This window comes from Fopius arisanus, unplaced genomic scaffold (genome assembly GCF_000806365.1).
Source record: "Fopius arisanus strain USDA-PBARC FA_bdor unplaced genomic scaffold, ASM80636v1 scaffold00102, whole genome shotgun sequence".
Lineage (NCBI taxonomy): Eukaryota > Metazoa > Arthropoda > Insecta > Hymenoptera > Braconidae > Fopius > Fopius arisanus.
In genome coordinates, this window is record NW_011887841.1 from 391,508 (window position 1) to 410,792 (window position 19,285).

The window sequence follows — 19,285 nt, forward strand, 5'->3', positions numbered from 1 at the left end:
CATTTTTATAACGATATCAATTACATAAGTAATTTATTTATCATGCTGTACTGAAAAATTGAATCATAATATCAACTGTTTGGCTTTTTTCGAAGCGCAAATGAAATTCATTGTTGAAATAATTTAATGTGACCGTCAGGTTTTCACTTGTGTTTTTTAAACACAAATTCATCACTCCTTTGTTAATTAGCAAAAGAATCGGCCATTTGCACTCGCAATCCCAGTCTAATGCAACCAGAGGTACTACAAATCTGTACTCGTTAATGACCGACACACCCTGCGCAAGACGTCTCATTATTATTCCGGAAATTGTCATCTCGCAAGTCTTAATCCCGAGTTTCGCTTATCCTCTCATTAACTGGAAATACTCCTAATCAAGAGTATCTAAATAAATGGAGGATTTATCTCGTTTTAATCGACTCGACCGTTTTTATAAAATAATGAAAATCATTGAACTCCGGAAAAGATCAATTCCATTGGAGGGTCTCGAGGTGAAGCATCAGCTTTTTCGCAATAATGAAAACAATTTTGGGTTCGAGATTGTCCCAGATATTTTCAAAAATGAGATAAATAAATTTTCGAGAGAAATCTCTGTGTAGGTGTTTGCCTGTCACCAGATGGAAACAATATAAGAATGTAGAAATAGCAGATTGACAAAAGTCCTTGACGCAAATTCTTGCATCATACCGTCATGCCTAGACCCTGTCGTCACCCTCAGCTTGAAGGTATTCTCCATCATGTACATGATCCAAAATTAAGGATATTCTACACCCTCTCCTTTAAAATTAATTGTTTCTTCAATTTATCTGACAAACCTACGATATGATTAAATAACAAATCCAGAACACTTTTTCGCTTAGTCATGATTCAATGACTTTTAAATTCCCATAATCATCCGTCAATTGCTCTAAATTCTCGAAAAAAAATGGTGAATTTTCGAAAAAGATATGAGAGCGTGGGGAAATTCTTGCATGGTGATGAGACTTGGTAAAATATCGAATAATAATAAAACTTAAAAAATTTTTTTTCGCGTTAATTTGTAAAAAAAACTTGAAAAATGAGAAGCTATCGGCAATAATTTCAATAATCACCCGCTGGCATTCGGAGATGAGGAAAAATGACAGGGAAATAAAAACGAATGGGCCCAGAAAGAGAAATAAAAAAGAGAGTTCCATAGAGTTAATCCAGTGGATTTAAACTGCTTTCACATCGGCGTTTCGCCTCACAATACAACTATAAGATTTCTTTGACATAGAAAGGAAAACCCTTTCGAACGAGTGCACATCCTTCTAGAATAACCGAGAAAAATATTCTTCAACTAAAATTCCACAATTACGTCCCCAACAATCAAGCATTCTACTCAGTGTTATTTTTATCACGCCACATTTCGCGAATTAAAATGGCTGTAAATTATGTCACCGTCCAGTGGTAGAAAATCATCAGCTATTTTATAAACAACTTAGTTTCATTTATTTATGACTGTCAGGGCGAGTTTCGCTCGTCTAGTTTATCAACTTTTTAAACAGGATAATTTTATATTTTTCCAGATTTTTCCAGTGAAAATTAAAACAGCACGAGTGGGTTTTCGATAAAACTGGACTTTCATCGGGTTTTATGGTGTCAATGTGAATTGCATGGCGATTGTATGGGTAAATCAGTGGTGGTTTTTGAATTTTAAAATCGTGTACTTGTGGTTGTGGCAACTCGTGGTAAAATGGGCGCGCCGAGGAATGTTGATCGTCCAACATGCGTCGACGTTCCTCCAGGTACATTTGAATTTCCTGTTGTGATAGCTTAACTTATTTACTTAAAGTACATAAGGCAGAGAAAAACGAGCCAATGACATTTCTGCTTTCTGTTTTGACCCGAGCGCTTTAAAAACCCGCGAGACAATCCACATGCCCCTTTTTTTTTACTCTAAACTACTTTTTTCTGAAAAAAAAATTAATATGGAATTCCATCTTGTCTTGATGCGGTAACAAAATTATTTGAGAGTGAAAAATATTCTGATAATACATATTTTATTATTGATTGAAAATTTAATGGGAGGCATTTTCTCGTTATTAATTCTTGTATGGAAAAATAAACAATTTTCTCTCCATAGAGAATGAAAATTGTTTAAAATAAAATTCCTCTTTCTAGGTGAGCACTCACACGGAAGAATTTATCATTACAAACCATAAAAATGTATAAATAAATAAACATATTCAAAATACCTCTATCTTTACGGTAAAGTCAAAGATGATTGAAAATGGCAAAAAAGGAATTCTAAAAATTCGATTACATTCGAAATCATAAATGTTTTTTTCAATATATAACGACTTTTTAATTTTTTAATAACAAAATATCGAGAAATCATGATTTTATTATCAGTGGACGTAAAAAAATTCCGACACGCAACTTCTATGATTGATATAACAATTATTATTTATTTTATTATTTATTATTTATATAATAATTTGCTTGAACGCTCAATTTTTTATGGAATTCAAATGACATAATATTATAACACCAGTAAAAATTTGTTTCAACAATATTAACAGATTATTTTTGTAATCCAGAAATAGTTTATTACATATTGAATGAGGATAAAGACTGTTATTCAAAAAACGAGAGAAAAGACATGTGAAAATTTATGGAGCGAGACAGACCAATTACAAGGGGTGTTATTGTCTGCAAAAGGTGTATTGTAGTAAAAAATGAAAGAAAAATAGAATCTCCAGTTGTACACCGGTATGCGAAAGAGATAATACGAGTGTTGGTGTTTGCCAGCCCCCAACACAGGACATTAACCCGACACAAGGACGAGCGAATAATAAAACCGTATATTTTCCACGATATAATACCTCAACTCGATATACCGAGCACATTAATCCAGGAAACCAACAATTTTCTCAGATTCACTGCTATTTTTTTTTTCCTACTGATGCATTATCAATTGCTCATTTCCCTTGAAAACATTTTCACTGCAATTTTACTCCATCGGTCACAGAATTACATTTCTGTCATTTATTATCATTTGCATCATTTTTATTCTCGAAATAATTAAATTAATTAAATTTTTAGTATTGATTTTTATATTATTATCATTATTTATTCATTGCTGATTTTATTTTTTTTCATTTTATTTACTTTTTTATTAGCAGCGTTTATAGCTCGGAAAAAGTTTACGAGATTTTGTGCAGAATTGTAATGATCAGTGTGAATATTTCATGAAGAATAGTTTTACTTTTTGGTTTTTCAGAGAAGTTTATATTTCAATAAATAATATTGCATAACTCCCATAACTTGCGTATTGAATAAAGAATGAGTATATATGGAATTTCTTGACCAGTCGACTTTTCTCCCGTTTTTGCGGACATCCAGAATTTTTTATATTCGTCATTCGTTCATATATAAAAGCAACGCCGAAGGAATAGGTAAAAGACGAAGAGTTTTTTGTCGAGGGAAGGAATACTTGTGTTAAAAAATTTATAGATGGAATTTCCGGTACACTAGGAAGTTTTCATCAGATTGTAGTTCCAGTGAAATTTCAAGAGAATTCATAGTTTCATGAGAAATGACTGTAAACCGTAAATTTCGGGGTAATTATCCTATGGGAATGGATAGAATCTAAGAAAATTCATGGTAACTAGCACTGAAAATGAAAAATTAAAAGTAAATAAAAAATTTTCAATGAAACTCGAAACTTCATTATTTTTTCAGCCGTGCACTTTGTATTCACTCCAGAAGTAAAAAAAGAATTCCATGCCCTGCGCTTGCCCATCAAAACATCACCTCTTATCCCATGGCGATCGCCAAAACCCTGAAGAAGTTTCTCCGTCCATTTTTCTCTACAAGAAAATGGACGGAAATTTCAGTAGCAAAGTGGTAAAAGGAGGAGACAAGTCCACTTACCTCTCCAGTGAGTTCTTCGGGAATATCTCCGAAGCTAAAAGAGATAGCGAAATTAAAGTGAAAACCTTTTTTGTACCTCTTAACGAGCTCTACAAAAAATTATATAACAAAACTTTGACGATCTCCATTAGTTCGTGAGATATTTCCAAAAGAGCGAGAGAAGAGCACAGCCTCTCTCCTTTTTGAATTTCCCAGATGAATCCATAGTTTTCACAGGCAGTTCCCACGTCCCTTGACCCAGCCATGCTTAATATAAAAAAATAACAGTATTATAGTAGACATACCTGTATTTGGGCACGCTTGACCTCGGTATAGAGCCAGTTATCCGTGCCAAAGGCAATAGACAGAAGTGCAGTGGCAATAATGCCGGTTATGGTTGCCAAAGACAGCGTCACTGCTGAACACGGCATCTTCTTGCTCAATTATTTTAAAAAAAAACTACAAATAATAAAATCACAAGACTATCACTCCAGCGCTGTTGCACCACCGACACGATTTCGCCACAAAATTCCTTCTCCCACCTGGTGAGATACCCAAAGGCAAATCCAAATGATAATGCCTGGAATCAATGCCGCAATATCGATTTCGATTTATTCAACACCCAATCCACTGAACTATTCACGCACATTATTGCATCGTTACTCTGATTATAAATGATCAATTGAGTCAGCAGCTGGATGAGGGTCTTGATGTAACGCAGGAAGAACTGGAGAGGTACTGGAAGAAAGGCAAGGGAACACCTCGGATTTTTCAGGTGTAGTGGGGATATATCCAATGGATAGTCCTCCGACCACCTTCGTTGTACACTACTAAAGCAGGTAGGTGTGTTTTACCAGTTTACCTGTCTCGGGTTCTCAACCATTCCCATTTTCACGAGACCAATGCACCAATGACTCCAGTATTTCCACTTGAAACGTCTTAATTTCCATAAAAATTCATGTAGATCTATCAGAATCTATCAGAATCTGTCTCAATCCTCTCGGAATATTTCTGGATGTCCTGCTCTCTCGGGTTGTCCTCTCATTTTATGTACTTTCATCTCTTTTTTTTAATGCAGGCTCTTCGCTTCCTCCATTAGATTGGACTTAACTCTGAATTTCTACCTGCGTGGAGCCCTGGGGCAACAGGTGCGAGAGCCTCCGTTTGAGAATATCGAAAAGACGAGATCTCGGCTCGGCAGAGCTACCTGTCCCTCTTCTTTCAGCCACTCATACACAGCAGGTCAATGTTGGAGAAAATCTAACCGAAGCTGAGAAATTCCGAGGGGTTTTAATAAAGGCCACGCACCGCGATTGCCTATGCATTTGACTACTCGATATTAATCGAGGTGATTAGCTTGATTTTTTTGGTTTTCGTGGGATTAAGTAGCACGGGGATTATACGACTATCGAGGATGCTGAACACGTTTTATATGTGTTTTTAGGGTGGCCGGGAGTGGTTTGATGGATCTTTTTTTTTTAAGAATTGGGCGGATGTGGGCTGAGGTGATTAGCCCAGTTTGATTACGGGGATTGAAATCGGGGGGAATATTCGCGGTTGCGGGGGAAGGATCGATTGATCGGTTGATCATTTTTTGATGGCAAAAAAAAGCATGAGTACGGGCGATGAAGACGATCTCTGTATCTATGAATCTCCGAAGGAATGAGAAATCGGTAATTCTTCTCTGTCAAAATTGTGGGGCGTCGACTATTTTTTTTCGTGACCCCTCAGGCAAGTGTATTAGATCAGATTGACGTCAAACAATCAACCGTTTTGAAGTTTTATTATTATTCAATAACTCACAAATCTCCGGAGTCATGTGTCTATTTTTTATAAATTTTTTGAAAAGTTTATTGAGGACGTCAGAAAATTCTTGTATAGTGACGAAACTTCGAGGGACACTTGAATAATAATAAAACTTCAAACGGTATATTTCTCACGTCGATTTTATAAAGCGCTCCTCAGAAATTTGTTTAAAAAACTTGAAAAATGGAAAGGTATCGCAATAACTCCTCGCACTTAATAATTACCCCAATTTTCTGTCAAAGGGATTTTTTCCAGTTTCCACAAGGACAAAACCAAAAATTATTTGTTTGATCTGGTAAATAGAGGAATGCGCGCTGCAAAAAAAAATGGTCATATTTTTATTTTTAAGGCAATATTTGTCGGTCAACGTTATTAGCCCACATTTAAATGTAATAAGTATTGAAGTGAATATGGGTAGAGGAACCGGAATGAACTCAGCAAACCTGAGGGTCCGGTAGAGCACGAGGGCATTGGGAACCCACGATATACCGTAATGTGAACAGGTATATTATTTATGTCAGTCAGTAATAATCACCTGGACACGACAATCTCCGAAATTGAAAATTGAATTTCACTAGGAAAGGCTTGGTGCAGAAGTATCCATTCACTTTGATTTTTTAACAAGTATAAAATTAAAACACCTGTTGAATTAACATTTTCTCAGTTGAGCATTTAATCTCGGTGAATTGAAATGAGAACAAGCATCCGACAATGCGCTTCATTGTTCCTTCACTTTCTCAAGTCTCTTTAAATTTTTTTCGTGCTCACACCACATCAATTCCTGCAGTGTCATCTGCTCCTGGGGGTTCAGCTCCTCAATGTCGCGGGAACAATCAATTTTGTCTAATGAGATCTTGGCTTCGTCGTTGATCAAAGACTCCCACCATCTCTCTGATGATTTCTCCAGGTGGATCTGCAATTTTTCATTCTATTTTCAACTGGAAACTTAATATCTCTCGGTGTAGAGAAAAATCCTTTGATTATTTTCCCCATTAAAATATGCTGTATAATCTATTTTTTATATTCATGTCTTTCTAATCTTTCCAATCTTCCCAATGGTTTTGATGAGAAAATTAATTTAAGAATCTCCGAGAACTTTTCACTTTTTTTTTAATTTATGCATCTTATATGAAACAAAATATTAAATATTTTAAATCAACAAATTGCTTGAGGAAAATTCGTAAAGACGACCAATGAGGGGAACATCTCATTAATTTTCCCGGTTTTAAAAATATTTCTCAACGACTTGAGGCCATCATCACGGCAAAGAATGGAAAATCCTAGGATTAGGTCATCGAACTGAAAACCAGGAGCATTTTTCCGAAAGTAATTTTTCTAGAGCAAAAAATTACTTGGAGGTTCCCAAATTTTTTCTAGGAATTATTATCAGGGAAGTAACTCAGAGGATTCCTCACGTGTACATATTTCCCTGGTATCGCCGTCCAAATACTCTCGGAACTCTTAATTTCGTAGCTGAGCTCTCCCTGGAAAATAACGCACCAGTCTGAGTCCTGATCACCTGCCCTGAAATTCCTCGTACGTGCCTCGACCTTGATTCCCCTCGTCGAGACATGAATTTTGAGGTCATCGAGGCACTTCAAACCATCAGGAATCTTCACAATCACGTCAAGATCATTTATACTCTGAGACCACGAGAAATTTTCGTGCTCTGCACCGTTATAATTATCACTCGATTGATTAGATGCCATCCTCATGAAGCTGTTATTATTTTTATCAACAAGACTTGCCAAGTTCATGTTGATCTGACGTGTAATCAAAAATCGAACTCCCTGATTTTGCCAAAAATATTTTCTCCATTTCCTCCAATTTCTTTAATTTTATTATTATCCATCTAAAATTGCATGCATTATATTTTAAAAACTCGACAGAGAGTTGCTTAAACCGTTTTATTTCTTTGTTGTTGAAATAAAAATAAAATTTCACTTCATTAATTTTTGCGTTCAGCAAAATCCTTCGTCAATTGGGTAATTAAAAATTAAATAACATTCAAGTTATAATATTCATTTTTCATTTTTATTATATTGTTAATATCTTTAACAACAAATTAGATAGTCAATGTATCTACAGATAATCCAATAAATACTGTGAATAAATAGAAAAAAATGAGGTACACAATTGCTACAATATAGAAAATAAGAAATTTGTTCTCACTCATTAATTACAATAAAATAATTTCTGAAGTGTTGCAAGCCGTCTCTTTGGAAAATACTAAAAAAAGATTGCTATCACTAATCACTTTGTTAAACTTATGCTGTGTAAATAAATTATCAATAACTATCACGATCGAATATCAATGACAACCATTCGACATTACGTCGTAAAAACTCCTGCCGAATATGACCAGTAATGGGACGTGAGTCACAGCGTGTTTTTTCATTAAATTAATCAATTGCAAAATGAACGTACCCTGTGCACACTGGGAGAAACGAGTCCTTCGACATGAAAAAATTTTTGTCCCAAAAAAATGGTTCAGACACTTTCAAAGACCTTTTCCTCTCAGTGTGAAAGCAAAATAATTTGTCATAAAATTTCACGATTTGTAAAATTGACGGGATAATGGTTTTGTATCAATTAAATATTCTTTGTCAAAGGAACATTTTTCCATCAGTAAACCGGAAAATGAGTACATGATTCAACGACTTTCAATAATTACTCAATATCTCACTATGAATAACTGCCTTAGATGTGAATGATAATAATCCACTAATTTACCTTAGAAGTATTTATACAATCACATGATTGGACTTGTGACTAAAAAAATTCAATAAGAGAATGTTCTTTTCATAACATTTATATTTAAATATCTGTGGACGTATTGTTATTAAAAACGCGGTTTTGGAAAAATTCTCTCATTTTCGAGAAATCATTTATTATTATCTTGCATTATTTTTGAAAACGAGGGGAATTTCTATCAAAATTTGGGAGGGTGAAATAAAAAGGGAGAGTAAAAAGATTCGCCGTTTAAAATTGCAATATTTCGAATAAAAATTTTGCCAAAATATTGCAATTTCCATGACAGCTGTGACATTTTCCACTAGAACCCTATCGAGTATTTCAGGAGCGATAGATAGATTAGAACAGCTTAGAAGTAACTTTCAGTAGAAATATTTTTCCGTATAGCAATGGATATAGTCGTGAATAGAACCATTACAATTAATTCATTGTGACTCCAATTTTAGATAGATGCCTTCAAATCCAAAGTGTGAATTTCTATAACCACCTGTTAATCCAGAATTGATTCTCCATGGAAAATCTGTATAAACTAAATTTCACTGCAAAATAACCACAGTTGTTTTGGTTTTTACAAAAAAAGTCATAAAAAAATGTCATTTTCCCCGGAATCCGAGATATTCATCAAAAAATGAACTCCAATCCTCAGGACCGAATGAAACGAATTTCGTAGATCAGAATTATTCTTGAGACAATCTTTTTTACTTAATTATCAAAAAAGTTTCGAAAATTTGTCAACTTTTCAGTTGATTATCAATAACGAAAAAAAAAAATCATTCCATTGTAATAACGATTGAATGAGACTCTAACATTAATTTGTCAAAAATCGCGGTGGCCCATTTTACCTCAAACCCTCTCTACTGGAAGTGATGAAAGATCCCGAAATTAATTTAACAAGTTATTGCCGACATCTTCTCATTCACATTTCAAAACAAGACATTCAAGTTTCCACTAGTGAATCCAATTTCTTAAAAAGGATTTATTCCGAATAATCCTTCAATTTGCTGCAATAATCGGAAGATTCTCACAAGAATGATTCTGCCCCAGAATAGTTTATGTCTTTTTTTTTTTTTAAAAAAAACATGATAATTACGCAGCAGACCAGTGCTCAGCACGCCACAATAACGTATACATATTATGCCTGAGGTCCTCAGCAATGAGAGAATCACTAGGATAATCCGTGTACCTAGATATAAGACTCCTGTACCCCTGGCCAACTGTAGCCATGGTCATCCTCTTCTTATCAGTGGACCTCAAAGCGACGATTTGCGAGACTTTTCCCTCGAAGGGTCTGAAGACAGTGATGGGTCTGAGAGAATTGCACTCAGCGACAGCAATACAGCCCCAAGTAGTTCCAATATATAACTGATTCATGCAAACCTCCAAAGCAGTCACCTGGCACCTCTCAGTGGTGAAGTTCTCCTCAATAGATATTGACTTCAAGCTCTCAGAGCAGGGAACGAGCTTCGACATATCCAATTTATTAATAATCTGCCTTGTCTCAACGTCCCACTGATAAACAATGCACCCAGGGTACGTGTATGAGAGTACAGACGTCTCAGCACTCAACAGATATGTCGCAAAAAGATTTTTACTGGATGTTTCATTCTGCACGTGAACAACTTCAAAGGTATCAACAAGATTTCCATTTTCCTTGATAACGTAAATTGAGATCCTGCCGAAGCTCTGGCCCACCCAGAGCTCGATAATTCTCCTCCTCCTGAAGACAGCAGCCAGTGAATAAGTTTTCACATTCTCCTTGACACTCCTCACGATCTCGGTCTTCTTCATCTGAGTGAAGTTATTCGTTAATAGATAGATCTTGCCACTGTGCAGGGCAACCACAAACTGCTTGATACTCTCAAGATGAATCAACCCAACAATCTTGGATTCCCTGTAGAGATTCTGATCAGACTCCAAGTAATAACTGGCAACACATCCAAAATTTGTTGCCAGGTACACGTGAATTTGTCCAGCATTGTCGCCAATCCAGATATAGCCATCGACACCGGACATGGCATAAGGAATCACTGGGGTCTCGATCCTCACATGTTGCAGCCATCCCCTTTCAGTTCCCAGGAGCATGTCAACTTCTCCGTTGTTGTGCCCCAGCCAGATCTCATCAGCAAAATAACTCTCGTTCGATCCGAGTGGTGGTCTTGACGTCGCGGTGATGGCTGTCACGTGAGTCCGCTCTGTCAAAAGGGTGACGTCAATGAGGTGCGTAAATTCAGGAGCTGAAGCTATCGAAACTATTTGACTAGCGGTTGGACGATCCTTAGGATTTTGCGCCCAACAGATAACCATCAGGTCGAGCACATAACATGGGTAGAGAGTCTCTCTGTAGGAGAGAGGAGGTCTACCACCCTCTAGGATGCACTCCTTCACAGCCTCGTGACCCTCGAAGGGTTGACGGAGTGTCACAAGCTCGTAGATAAACATTCCGAATGAAAATGAGTCGACTTTCTCAGTGTACTCCTCCTCACCGTTGTACTTTATGATCTCAGGCGCCATAAAACCCTCAGTACCACCGAAGCCTTTGGCTCCAGAGGGCAACGTTAGTCTTGAGATACCATAATCCGCCACCTTTACATGGACCCCGTGATCTGTGTGGTTTTGGTGTGGTTGTGGAATCATCCACACTAAAACGTTCTCTGATTTCAAGTCTCGATAGATGACGTGCTGCTGGTGCAGGTACTCCACTGCTTTCGCTACTTGTAAAATAATTGATTGTAGAGTGTGAGGATCAAGCTTAGCCCCGGACCTTCGATAATTCTTCAAGACATTATCAAGTGCTCCCTCCGGGGCTAAATCGAGAACAAGTGCTAACGGACTGATAACAATTCCAATAAGAGGAACGATATTCGTGTGCCTGAGTGTCAGCAAAATATTGAGCTCCTGTCGAGCAGTGCAGTAAGCCTTGCAGGCGTACTGCAGTGGATCCCTGTCCCACTTGCTCTGTGCAGCCTTGTAGGCAAGTACAGCCGACGGTTTGGAATTAGGTCCTGGAGGGACGGGCTGAAGCATCTTCATAGCCACATCGATCCTCTCCCCCCTACATCCAGTGGGAACTTTGCTCGAGCCCTTGAAGACAAAGCCAAATGCCCCTCGCCCCAGCATTTTTCCCCTTTTGATATCATCAGACTTGATCAAGTGCTTGGCCCCAAGGTCCATGAAGATAATGTCCGGGGCGACGTGGGACAGTGGAATATCCAAATGTTTGGGACAGGCAATGGTCTTGTTACTGTAAGCAGACAGAATGCACTCCTCTACCATCCACGAGTACACAGTAATGCCTTCTGCACTCACAATCCTATTGGAGGATTGACGAGCAACATCTGGATGGCCTTCGAGAGAGGGCATCCTGCTGGATGCAGAGCTGTCATATCCCACGCCACTGTCTCCATCAGACTTGTAACTGTCCTGGCTCTGCCGTTCGTGATGCTGATGATAAGTGCAGCACTCGTCAGGCGATTTGGAAGTCTCGTCTTCACCCTCGAGCCCCTCCATCGATCCTCCAGATGCTGAGGCCTCCTGATCACTTCGTTCACTCTCAGAATTACCATTTGTGCTGTTCAGGAGGCACCTTGGACAGGGAATCAGTCTCGTCACCAGGAGTTTGCCCTCTGACGTGTGTACAAAACGAGTGCCTAAAGTGGGATACCAGTCCTCAAGGAGAATATCAATGTGATCAACAATGAGAGCCAACAGCTGAGGCATACTCTCAGGTCGAGGCTCCACGACAATCGCCTGATACCCCATGGGCTCGTCCTCGTCATTCCCCTCCAAGGACGAGGACATTATCGGCTGTTTGATGACTAGAGTATCTACTGGAAACCAAATCTCCAAAATCGCTGAATTCTTCAAGTCAACGCTACACCAGATCCCGTCTTGCTTCAATTTGAATTTTAATTGTCTGTAGTCATAGGGCGCGTTCTTCATCTTCCAGTTGACTTCCTTCAGTCTCAATAGCGTTATCCCTGCGTATCGGAGCTCCAGTCCTGTCTGCCAGACAATCCACTCAGCATTATTGTCCAACAAAGTCGAGAACACGTTGTCGTCCACGAAATCTTTAAAGGGAGTAATGAAAGACATGACGATGTCCACAATGGTGTCATCAGCGAGGATTCTGGTGATGAGTCTAGACCAGAATCCACTGGGAAAATACGACATGAGTAGAAGTCTCGTTACTGAGCAATCGGGCTGTGGTCTGGAGGTCAAAGTCGACGTTTTATTGTTACGAGTGAGTCCCAGGTGTCTGCTGTTCCTTCTGTCGCCGATCATGGAGTCAAGGACGTTTGTTGGAGAAGCAATTTTCTTCGTTCGAACGTGCCAGCCTCTGGATTTCAATGGAATTTTGATAATCTGATTGTTCCTCTGAATGTCTTCTTCAGTGGGCAACAGAGAAGGAATCAGAAGAGTTCGATAATCCCAGGTGAGAGCCACCTCGAATTTATTGAGGAGACTAACGATATACCCTTGAGTATCCACCGAGGACATTGTGGAGGATTTGAATACGTGCTGAATGTCATCGAGCTTCATTATTCCAGCTCTGGCGAAAGGATTGATCTCCCTAATAGTAACGACGTGTGCCAGCATGTCGCAGAGCCACTGGGGATCCAGGAAGTAGAGATCCTTGAGGGTTGCATCATCGTAATGAAGGATTATCCCGTTCTCATGTAGAAATAGAGTGGCCTGGTGGAGCTCTGCGAGATCTCTGAAGGATTTGTGGAGCTTTTGGAGTTCGTTATTGACAGCTGCATAATACTGGTCAGCCCTGAGTACCGGATCAGCCCCGGAGAGCTTTCTGTCATGTGCCAATTGCACTACAACATCCTCCAGAGCTAGATAACTCGCAGGGACCCTCTGCTCCAGCAGCAACTCCTTGCTACCAGGGGACTTTAAACTGAAGACAACGTCGTACACAAGATTGCACAGCATTTTGATGTTGTGGCGAGTCTTACAGCTCACCTCAATGGTCTCCATGACCTTCGGCAGGCCGCATTTTTCAGCATCAACGACATTTATGAACTTGTCCCTGATGTACTGCTGGAAGACTTCACTCTGTTCATTGGAAACATCGTAATGAGTTCCCACGATGATCACTGGAGAATTTGGGGCTCTGCTCTGGATATTGACGAGCCACTGGAAGATCTCGTAGACCCCCTTGAAACCATCAGTTATCTTCCAAACCACGAGGTACAGACTCCTTTTGGATAAGAAATACTGATGAGTAGCGTAGTACTCTTTTTGGCCCCCAAAATCCCACGTCCTGAAGTAGACAGCACCGTGTGACGACTGTCCTCGCACCTTCTTCTCATAAATCCAATCCCCAATATCCACCCCAACTGTCGATATAGTTGTCCCCCTAGCTGTTTTTGTATTGATATTCTTGTTCCCCATACGCTTCGCCCAGTGCTCCCCAGATCGCTTTTTATTTGGCACTTCTCCTTCCTGACGGAGTTGCTCCAGAAGACTTGTCTTCCCTATCCCTTGGATTCCCACAATCATAAGTTTCATCCTCGCATACGGTTTGGCATCCTCAAGGATCGACTTGAGGTACCCCACGACGTCCATCGTCTTGTACTTCTTCGATTCAATCATCGTTTTCAGGGGCTCCTGGAGTTTACATCCCTGAGTATTTAAATTCCATAATCGAGAGAGCAGTCCCATCTGAGGCGGCAGCTCACTGATCTCAACGTTACCACTTATATTCAAAACCGAGAGATTACTCAGTTCGTAAATATTCTGGGGTATGTCCTTCAGACTATTATTACTGACGTCCAGCATACTCACATTTGGAAACAACAAATAAAGTTTCGAGTACTGGCCCTGATGCGCTTGAGTGGCCATGGTAGCAGAGTTCCTCGACAACTTGCTCTCTCGATCTGACGACTCGCTGTGACGATCGTTCTCACTGTAATAATAAACTTTCCCATTCTCATCGAAGCCAATGGAGTTCTCCCCATCGTCGACAGAAGTTAATTGAATCCTGGTGAGAAGATTATTAGCGAGAACCAGAGTCCTCAAATTTTCCAGCCTCAGGTGTCTCCTGTGGTTACAAACACACATAAGGACAATATCCCTGAGTGAAGCACCTCCACAACTACTTCTATTATTAGCAACAGAATTCATTATTGGAGACTGAATATTTGTGGAGGGGCAGTAGCACGCGGTAGAGGCCTGCTCCATTGAGTCAGTGCAGCTTGGATCGACCTGTGGTAAACTCGGCCAGCAGGATATCTGATTGTTCGATAAATCCAACTGCTTGAGGCTGGCTGGGTACGACGTTATGTGACTCATCGATCGTAATGAGTTGTAAGCCATGTTCAATCTCAGTAAACTGACAGCTAGACATGGTAGAGCAACCGGAATACTATTAAATAAATTGTGAGCGAGATTCAGAGACGTGAGGACTGATCGTGCCCCTGGCTCTGAGTCGTCGTTCATCTTCTCGGAAACTCTAACAGCCTTCGTCCATACGTGGGGTCTCTCCATCTCGATGATCTGAGCATTCGTCAATTTCGTAAAAGAGTCGAACTCCGCCGAATCGTCTCTGCTCATTGCTGTGAACTCCAGGCCTTCGTGGGAGCTGTTGCTTGTGGGGGGACGTGAGGAGAACTCGAAGTTGTTGGTACTGGAGAGACCCATGTCTCTTCGAGTTGAAATGTTCTGTGAGGCTTGGCTGGGGAGATCACGTAGAAGATTGAAGGAAGCATTGAGCTCCTTCAGCTTGGGGGCCCTCCAGAGATTCTCAGGGAGACGTTGAAGCTTGTTGTTAGAGACGTCCAAAATCTCCAGTGATGGAAGCATCATGAGAAACTCTGGGAGCTTCTCCAAACGATTGTCCTGTAGATACATCTCTTCCAGAACGGGGGATAACTTGTCGCGTGTATCTCTCGATTTTCTTTCAGTCTCTAATTTCTCTGAGAGACTGTCAATCTTATTTTGCGCCATATTCAGGTACTTCAGGCTCTGCAGGTAAAATATCATGGACGGTATTGTGGTGATGGAGTTGTGGGAGATATCGATCCTCGTGATTGCGTAGAGCGACAAATCATTATTCTTTCCATTCAGCTTTTTATTCACATTGAGGACAGCATCGATCAGCCACTGAGTGCGAATCTGGGAGAGTCTGCACTGCTGATCGTGCCAGTTTATCATCGTAGGGGTGTTTGGGAATAACGAGGGATAAGTAACATTTCCAAAGCTGGATAGAGCTGAGAAGTGAGAGGTCTGTGTACCCTCCGTCATTGCTTTCTTATTGATCTTATACTCAGGGTCTGGATGTGCCTTTATCGACAACAATTTGGCTGTGAGTATTTCATCCCCATTCTGAGCTGCTATTTTCAAAGCTCTGCACTCGTTGTCCACTGCCCCATACTTTAACAACAAATCAGCTATTTTGACATCTCGATTGTGACAGGCTAGAGTCAAAACCGTGAAATCGTTCACAGCTTCGGTTTCCCCTTCCGCCTTGCTGATTGACCGATTGTACGTTTTGATGGGTAGATTTGGATTACTTCCAGACAGCAGTAAAATAGCCACCACTTCAGTATGACCTGCCTTGACAGCAGCATGAAGTGCAGTCTCGGTGCTATTATTACAGTAAATATCCAACTGCAGAGGACAAATCAAATTATCATCCTTCTTCTGCTCAGAAGTCTTACTCCTAAAATTCAATGACGACATGAGCCTCTGGATGCCAGTTGATATCCGTCGTTTGGCAATGGGAAGTTGCTCCGAGGTCTGTTGAGGCTCCTCTTCGTTAATCTTCACGGATTTGACTTTATACCCCAAGAGGATTTCCACACTTTTCATATTGCCCAACATACTGGCAATGTACAGGGGATTTTGACCAGTTACATCCTGTGTGTTAACGTCAAAAGGCATGTCGTACTCGAACTCCCCGGAGGGATCTTTGAACCTCTGGTACAGGTGCTGGGGATATTCGAACTTGAGAAGAAGCTCCACAATGGAGGAGTGGCCATTAATGGTAGCTGCGTGAATTGGCAGTCGACGTTCCACGGTGAGAGTTTGGATTTGCTTGGGAAAGTGGCGAAGGAGAATATCGACGATCTCTAGCTTTCCGTTATAGCAGGCGATATACAGCGGAGTATATTGGGTCACGGGATGGCTTTCACAGTCTGCTCCGTGCTCCAGGAGAAGGCGCACGATTTCCTTGTGGCCCATCTCGCAGGCGATAAAGAGAAGAGTGTTTGCACCATTTGGAGCCAAGTTAACGATTGCTTCTAGGGGCTCGGTGGAGCTCTGGATTATATTCTTGACAGCCACTATGTCCCCCTGGAGACAGGCTGCTCTCAGGGATGCGTGGACTGCTAGGCGGAGGAGTTGGTGTTTTTCTGCAGCTTTTGTTAGCAGTGCCATGGTGCTCTTATCGTTGTTCTTTGCTGCGATGTCTTGGGGGGTCAGTCCGTTGCTGTCTGACAGGCTCAGGTCCACGGTGTAATCCAGAAGTTTGGTAATGTTCTCCGTGTGGCCGTGCTCCACGCAGATGTGCAACGGTGTACGGTGATGACCCCGAGGCCCGCAGGGGATGTTTGGATTCGCCCCGCTTGATAGAAGAACTAATAGACAACGGGAGTTCTCGGTTATTGCTGCTGCGTGCAGCGCTGTGCGTCCCCAGGAGTCTTGGTTATTTATGTATTGGGAGTGATCCCCTCGAAGGAGATCCTCCAAGAGCTCCGCGTTGTCCCAGAGCGCTGCCTGATGCAACAAACGACCTGGGAAATCTTCCTCCACTGGGGTGTAGTCTTCCATTTTTTCGGGATGCACGAGTCTGGGAGACCTGGAGATCATTTTTCAGGTCTTAGTCGGGTTCAGGAATTGGTTTAGTGGTCATGTTGTAACGCGGTTGGTAGTTGGCAATGAAAATTATTGGACGTTTGGAAAATAATGGAAATTTTGCTTTTTTCGGTTCTCAATATAATTTTATTTCGGAAATTTCTTTTTAGGATCGGTTATGTGATGTTTTTAATTTTTTGATTTTTTGAAAATTTTTATTTTTCAATGTTTATTTTTTCATTCTTATTAGGTTGTACATCACAAAAGAATCTTCAAGATTCTGATTTTTTAATCAATTTGAACTCTGAAAGTAATCGCAAGAAATTGATTCATGAAATCCTTTTTATTGATTTTGACAAATATTATTCATGAAAAGAATTATTCTTCTAAATAAAAAACTAGACAAATTAATAATGAACAAGAATATCCAATTGTGAATGAAGCACTTCCCACACATGAATTCAAATAATTTCTATTCATGTCAAACTTCGAAATGCGAACAAAGTTATACATAAATATCTCAGAATGCTGGGAAACAGTAAGACTTTTGATGCAAATGTTTCCTGGAAGCGAAATGAGGACTACAAAAAGTGGTGTACAAAGACTTTGTCACATCCTGATGTTCAGTAAAGCGTATTAAAAACTGATGACGATTCGAATTGAATTATCTAATGTTCTCTCACACTCCCAACAATTACTTCACTCGTTTTCTGTGTACATACCCTTGACTTTGATCTCTCACGTCAATTGATTGTCATTACTGTCATGACAATTAGCGCCTTGTCATCGTTATTCAAATGCTGTAAATAAAAGAACAATGAAAGTGACATCAGTTTTCATTGGATAGCATTCAACATTTGAATTATTTATTGATTTAGAAATTTTAGCTTTTAGTCTCACCCTTCGTGTTTCTTCCGTTCCATTCATAACGGCTTGAGCTCAAGAAATTCCAATGATTATCCATGTTTCAATCCTCAATTATTCACTATTGTCGTACACCCACTCTTTAAAAATATGGATAACGAATAAACAATAATAATCCATCCGCTGATAATCCAACGGTGATCCCCAAAGAGGATTGACTGAAGTAGAGGCTCAGTTCTGGGGGTTGGAGTGACCACCAAGGCATCGTAGTACTGCACCGCACGAGAGAGAGGGCGCCACACGCAATGCGATAATCTTATAGTGAGGCTTTGTAGGGCGCCGGAAAATGTTTTCATTCTTTTTTTTTTTAATTCGAAAAGTGCATGGAGAGATTCCAGATGCCACTAAGGTGGAATGGGAGATTTATAAGGTATAGGTGCAATTTTTTTTCAAATTTATAAAATTTGAAAAAAATTTCGTTTATATCTCCGCGAGACCCATCGATTTCTTGTATTGAAAAGTCGATTTGAGCGAATTTTTTTTTTTTTTAGAAAATCGCGATTATCTCGCTTCCTATGCGTCCTAGCGCGGAAATAAGGCTAGATTCGTTTATAACTGGGCGAGACGCATCGATTTCCCATAACCTCCGAGAAGTCGAGTTGGGTCGGACAAAACAATTGCAGGAGTCGAATTGAACATCCACTATTGGGACATCGGATCGCAGTCAATTACTTCAATCACCAGTAATTTCGGTACTTATTGAATTTGTGAATTACTCTCTTTTCTCAAGAATGCGTATTTAGGAATATTACTTGTAATTGTTTAGAATGGACAAATGACTATTCTCGACCAATGTTTTATTATTTTGTATTCATTTACATGAAGTCAATGTTGCAATAATTTATTCATCAGAAATTCAATAATTTTTCTCGTTTTCCACTCATGTTCTAGGTTTTCACGACGGATTCGCAGTTCTCCAGGTAGCAGAGAAAAAGAATATCAACGACGATGGGATGACTCGTGGAGAAAACACAAACCACTGGAGAAGTCGGTAAATAAACGTCCATACCCTCCTCCAGGAGGCCTCCACCACGTGTCAAATGCGCCTGCACCTGGATAACAGCTAGAATCCACATTTTCAGACATTTCCAAGAAAATAATTATCATAAATACATGATATGAA

At 39.9% G+C, this 19,285-nt stretch overlaps 3 protein-coding genes and 1 long non-coding RNA gene across 4 annotated transcripts in view; 1 reads left to right on the forward strand and 3 right to left on the reverse strand.

The window, feature by feature from the left end:
• The window catches only part of LOC105271121 (uncharacterized), a gene marked incomplete in the record, with an annotated part of 14,219 nt that extends 9,538 nt beyond the window's left edge, over positions 1 to 4,681 (reverse strand). The window contains 1 exon segment of the mRNA XM_011312475.1: positions 4,182 to 4,681. Coding sequence (XP_011310777.1) covers positions 4,182 to 4,307 — 126 coding nt within the window.
• Positions 4,682 to 6,368: 1,687 nt separating this feature from the next.
• On the reverse strand, positions 6,369 to 7,439 carry LOC105271127 (nudC domain-containing protein 3). Its single transcript, XM_011312480.1, has 2 exons — positions 7,098 to 7,439; positions 6,369 to 6,595 (listed from the first exon to the last, which is right to left on the reverse strand). The coding sequence occupies exons 1-2, from the start codon at positions 7,437 to 7,439 to the stop codon at positions 6,401 to 6,403; spliced, it is 537 nt and encodes a 178-aa protein (XP_011310782.1). The 3' UTR covers positions 6,369 to 6,400.
• Positions 7,440 to 8,523: 1,084 nt separating this feature from the next.
• On the reverse strand, positions 8,524 to 18,337 carry Lrrk (Leucine-rich repeat kinase). The gene is made up of 3 exons (XM_011312476.1): positions 18,139 to 18,337; positions 17,961 to 18,038; positions 8,524 to 17,242 (listed from the first exon to the last, which is right to left on the reverse strand). Exon 3 carries the CDS (start codon positions 17,212 to 17,214, stop codon positions 9,523 to 9,525), a length of 7,692 nt encoding a protein of 2,563 aa, XP_011310778.1. The 5' UTR covers positions 17,215 to 17,242; positions 17,961 to 18,038; positions 18,139 to 18,337; the 3' UTR covers positions 8,524 to 9,522.
• An 88-nt stretch (positions 18,338 to 18,425) lies between these two features.
• LOC105271124 (uncharacterized) lies at positions 18,426 to 19,134 on the forward strand. Its single transcript, XR_892620.1, has 3 exons — positions 18,426 to 18,532; positions 18,654 to 18,854; positions 19,054 to 19,134. It is a non-coding gene; the product is annotated as an uncharacterized lncRNA (long non-coding RNA).
• The last annotated feature ends 151 nt before the right edge of the window (positions 19,135 to 19,285 follow it).

What these genes read in the sequence shown, in the direction of transcription:
- LOC105271127 (XM_011312480.1), bottom strand. Translation starts at nt 7,439, where the DNA reads ATGAACTTGGCAAGTCTTGTTGATAAAAATAATAACAGCTTCATGAGG. An exon ending in TACCAGGGAAATATGTACAC is followed by an intron (nt 6,596 to 7,097) that starts GTGAGGAATCCT and finishes GAAAAATTGCAG; the next exon opens with ATCCACCTGGAGAAATCATC.
- Lrrk (XM_011312476.1), bottom strand. Translation starts at nt 17,214, where the DNA reads ATGGAAGACTACACCCCAGTGGAGGAAGATTTCCCAGGTCGTTTGTTG.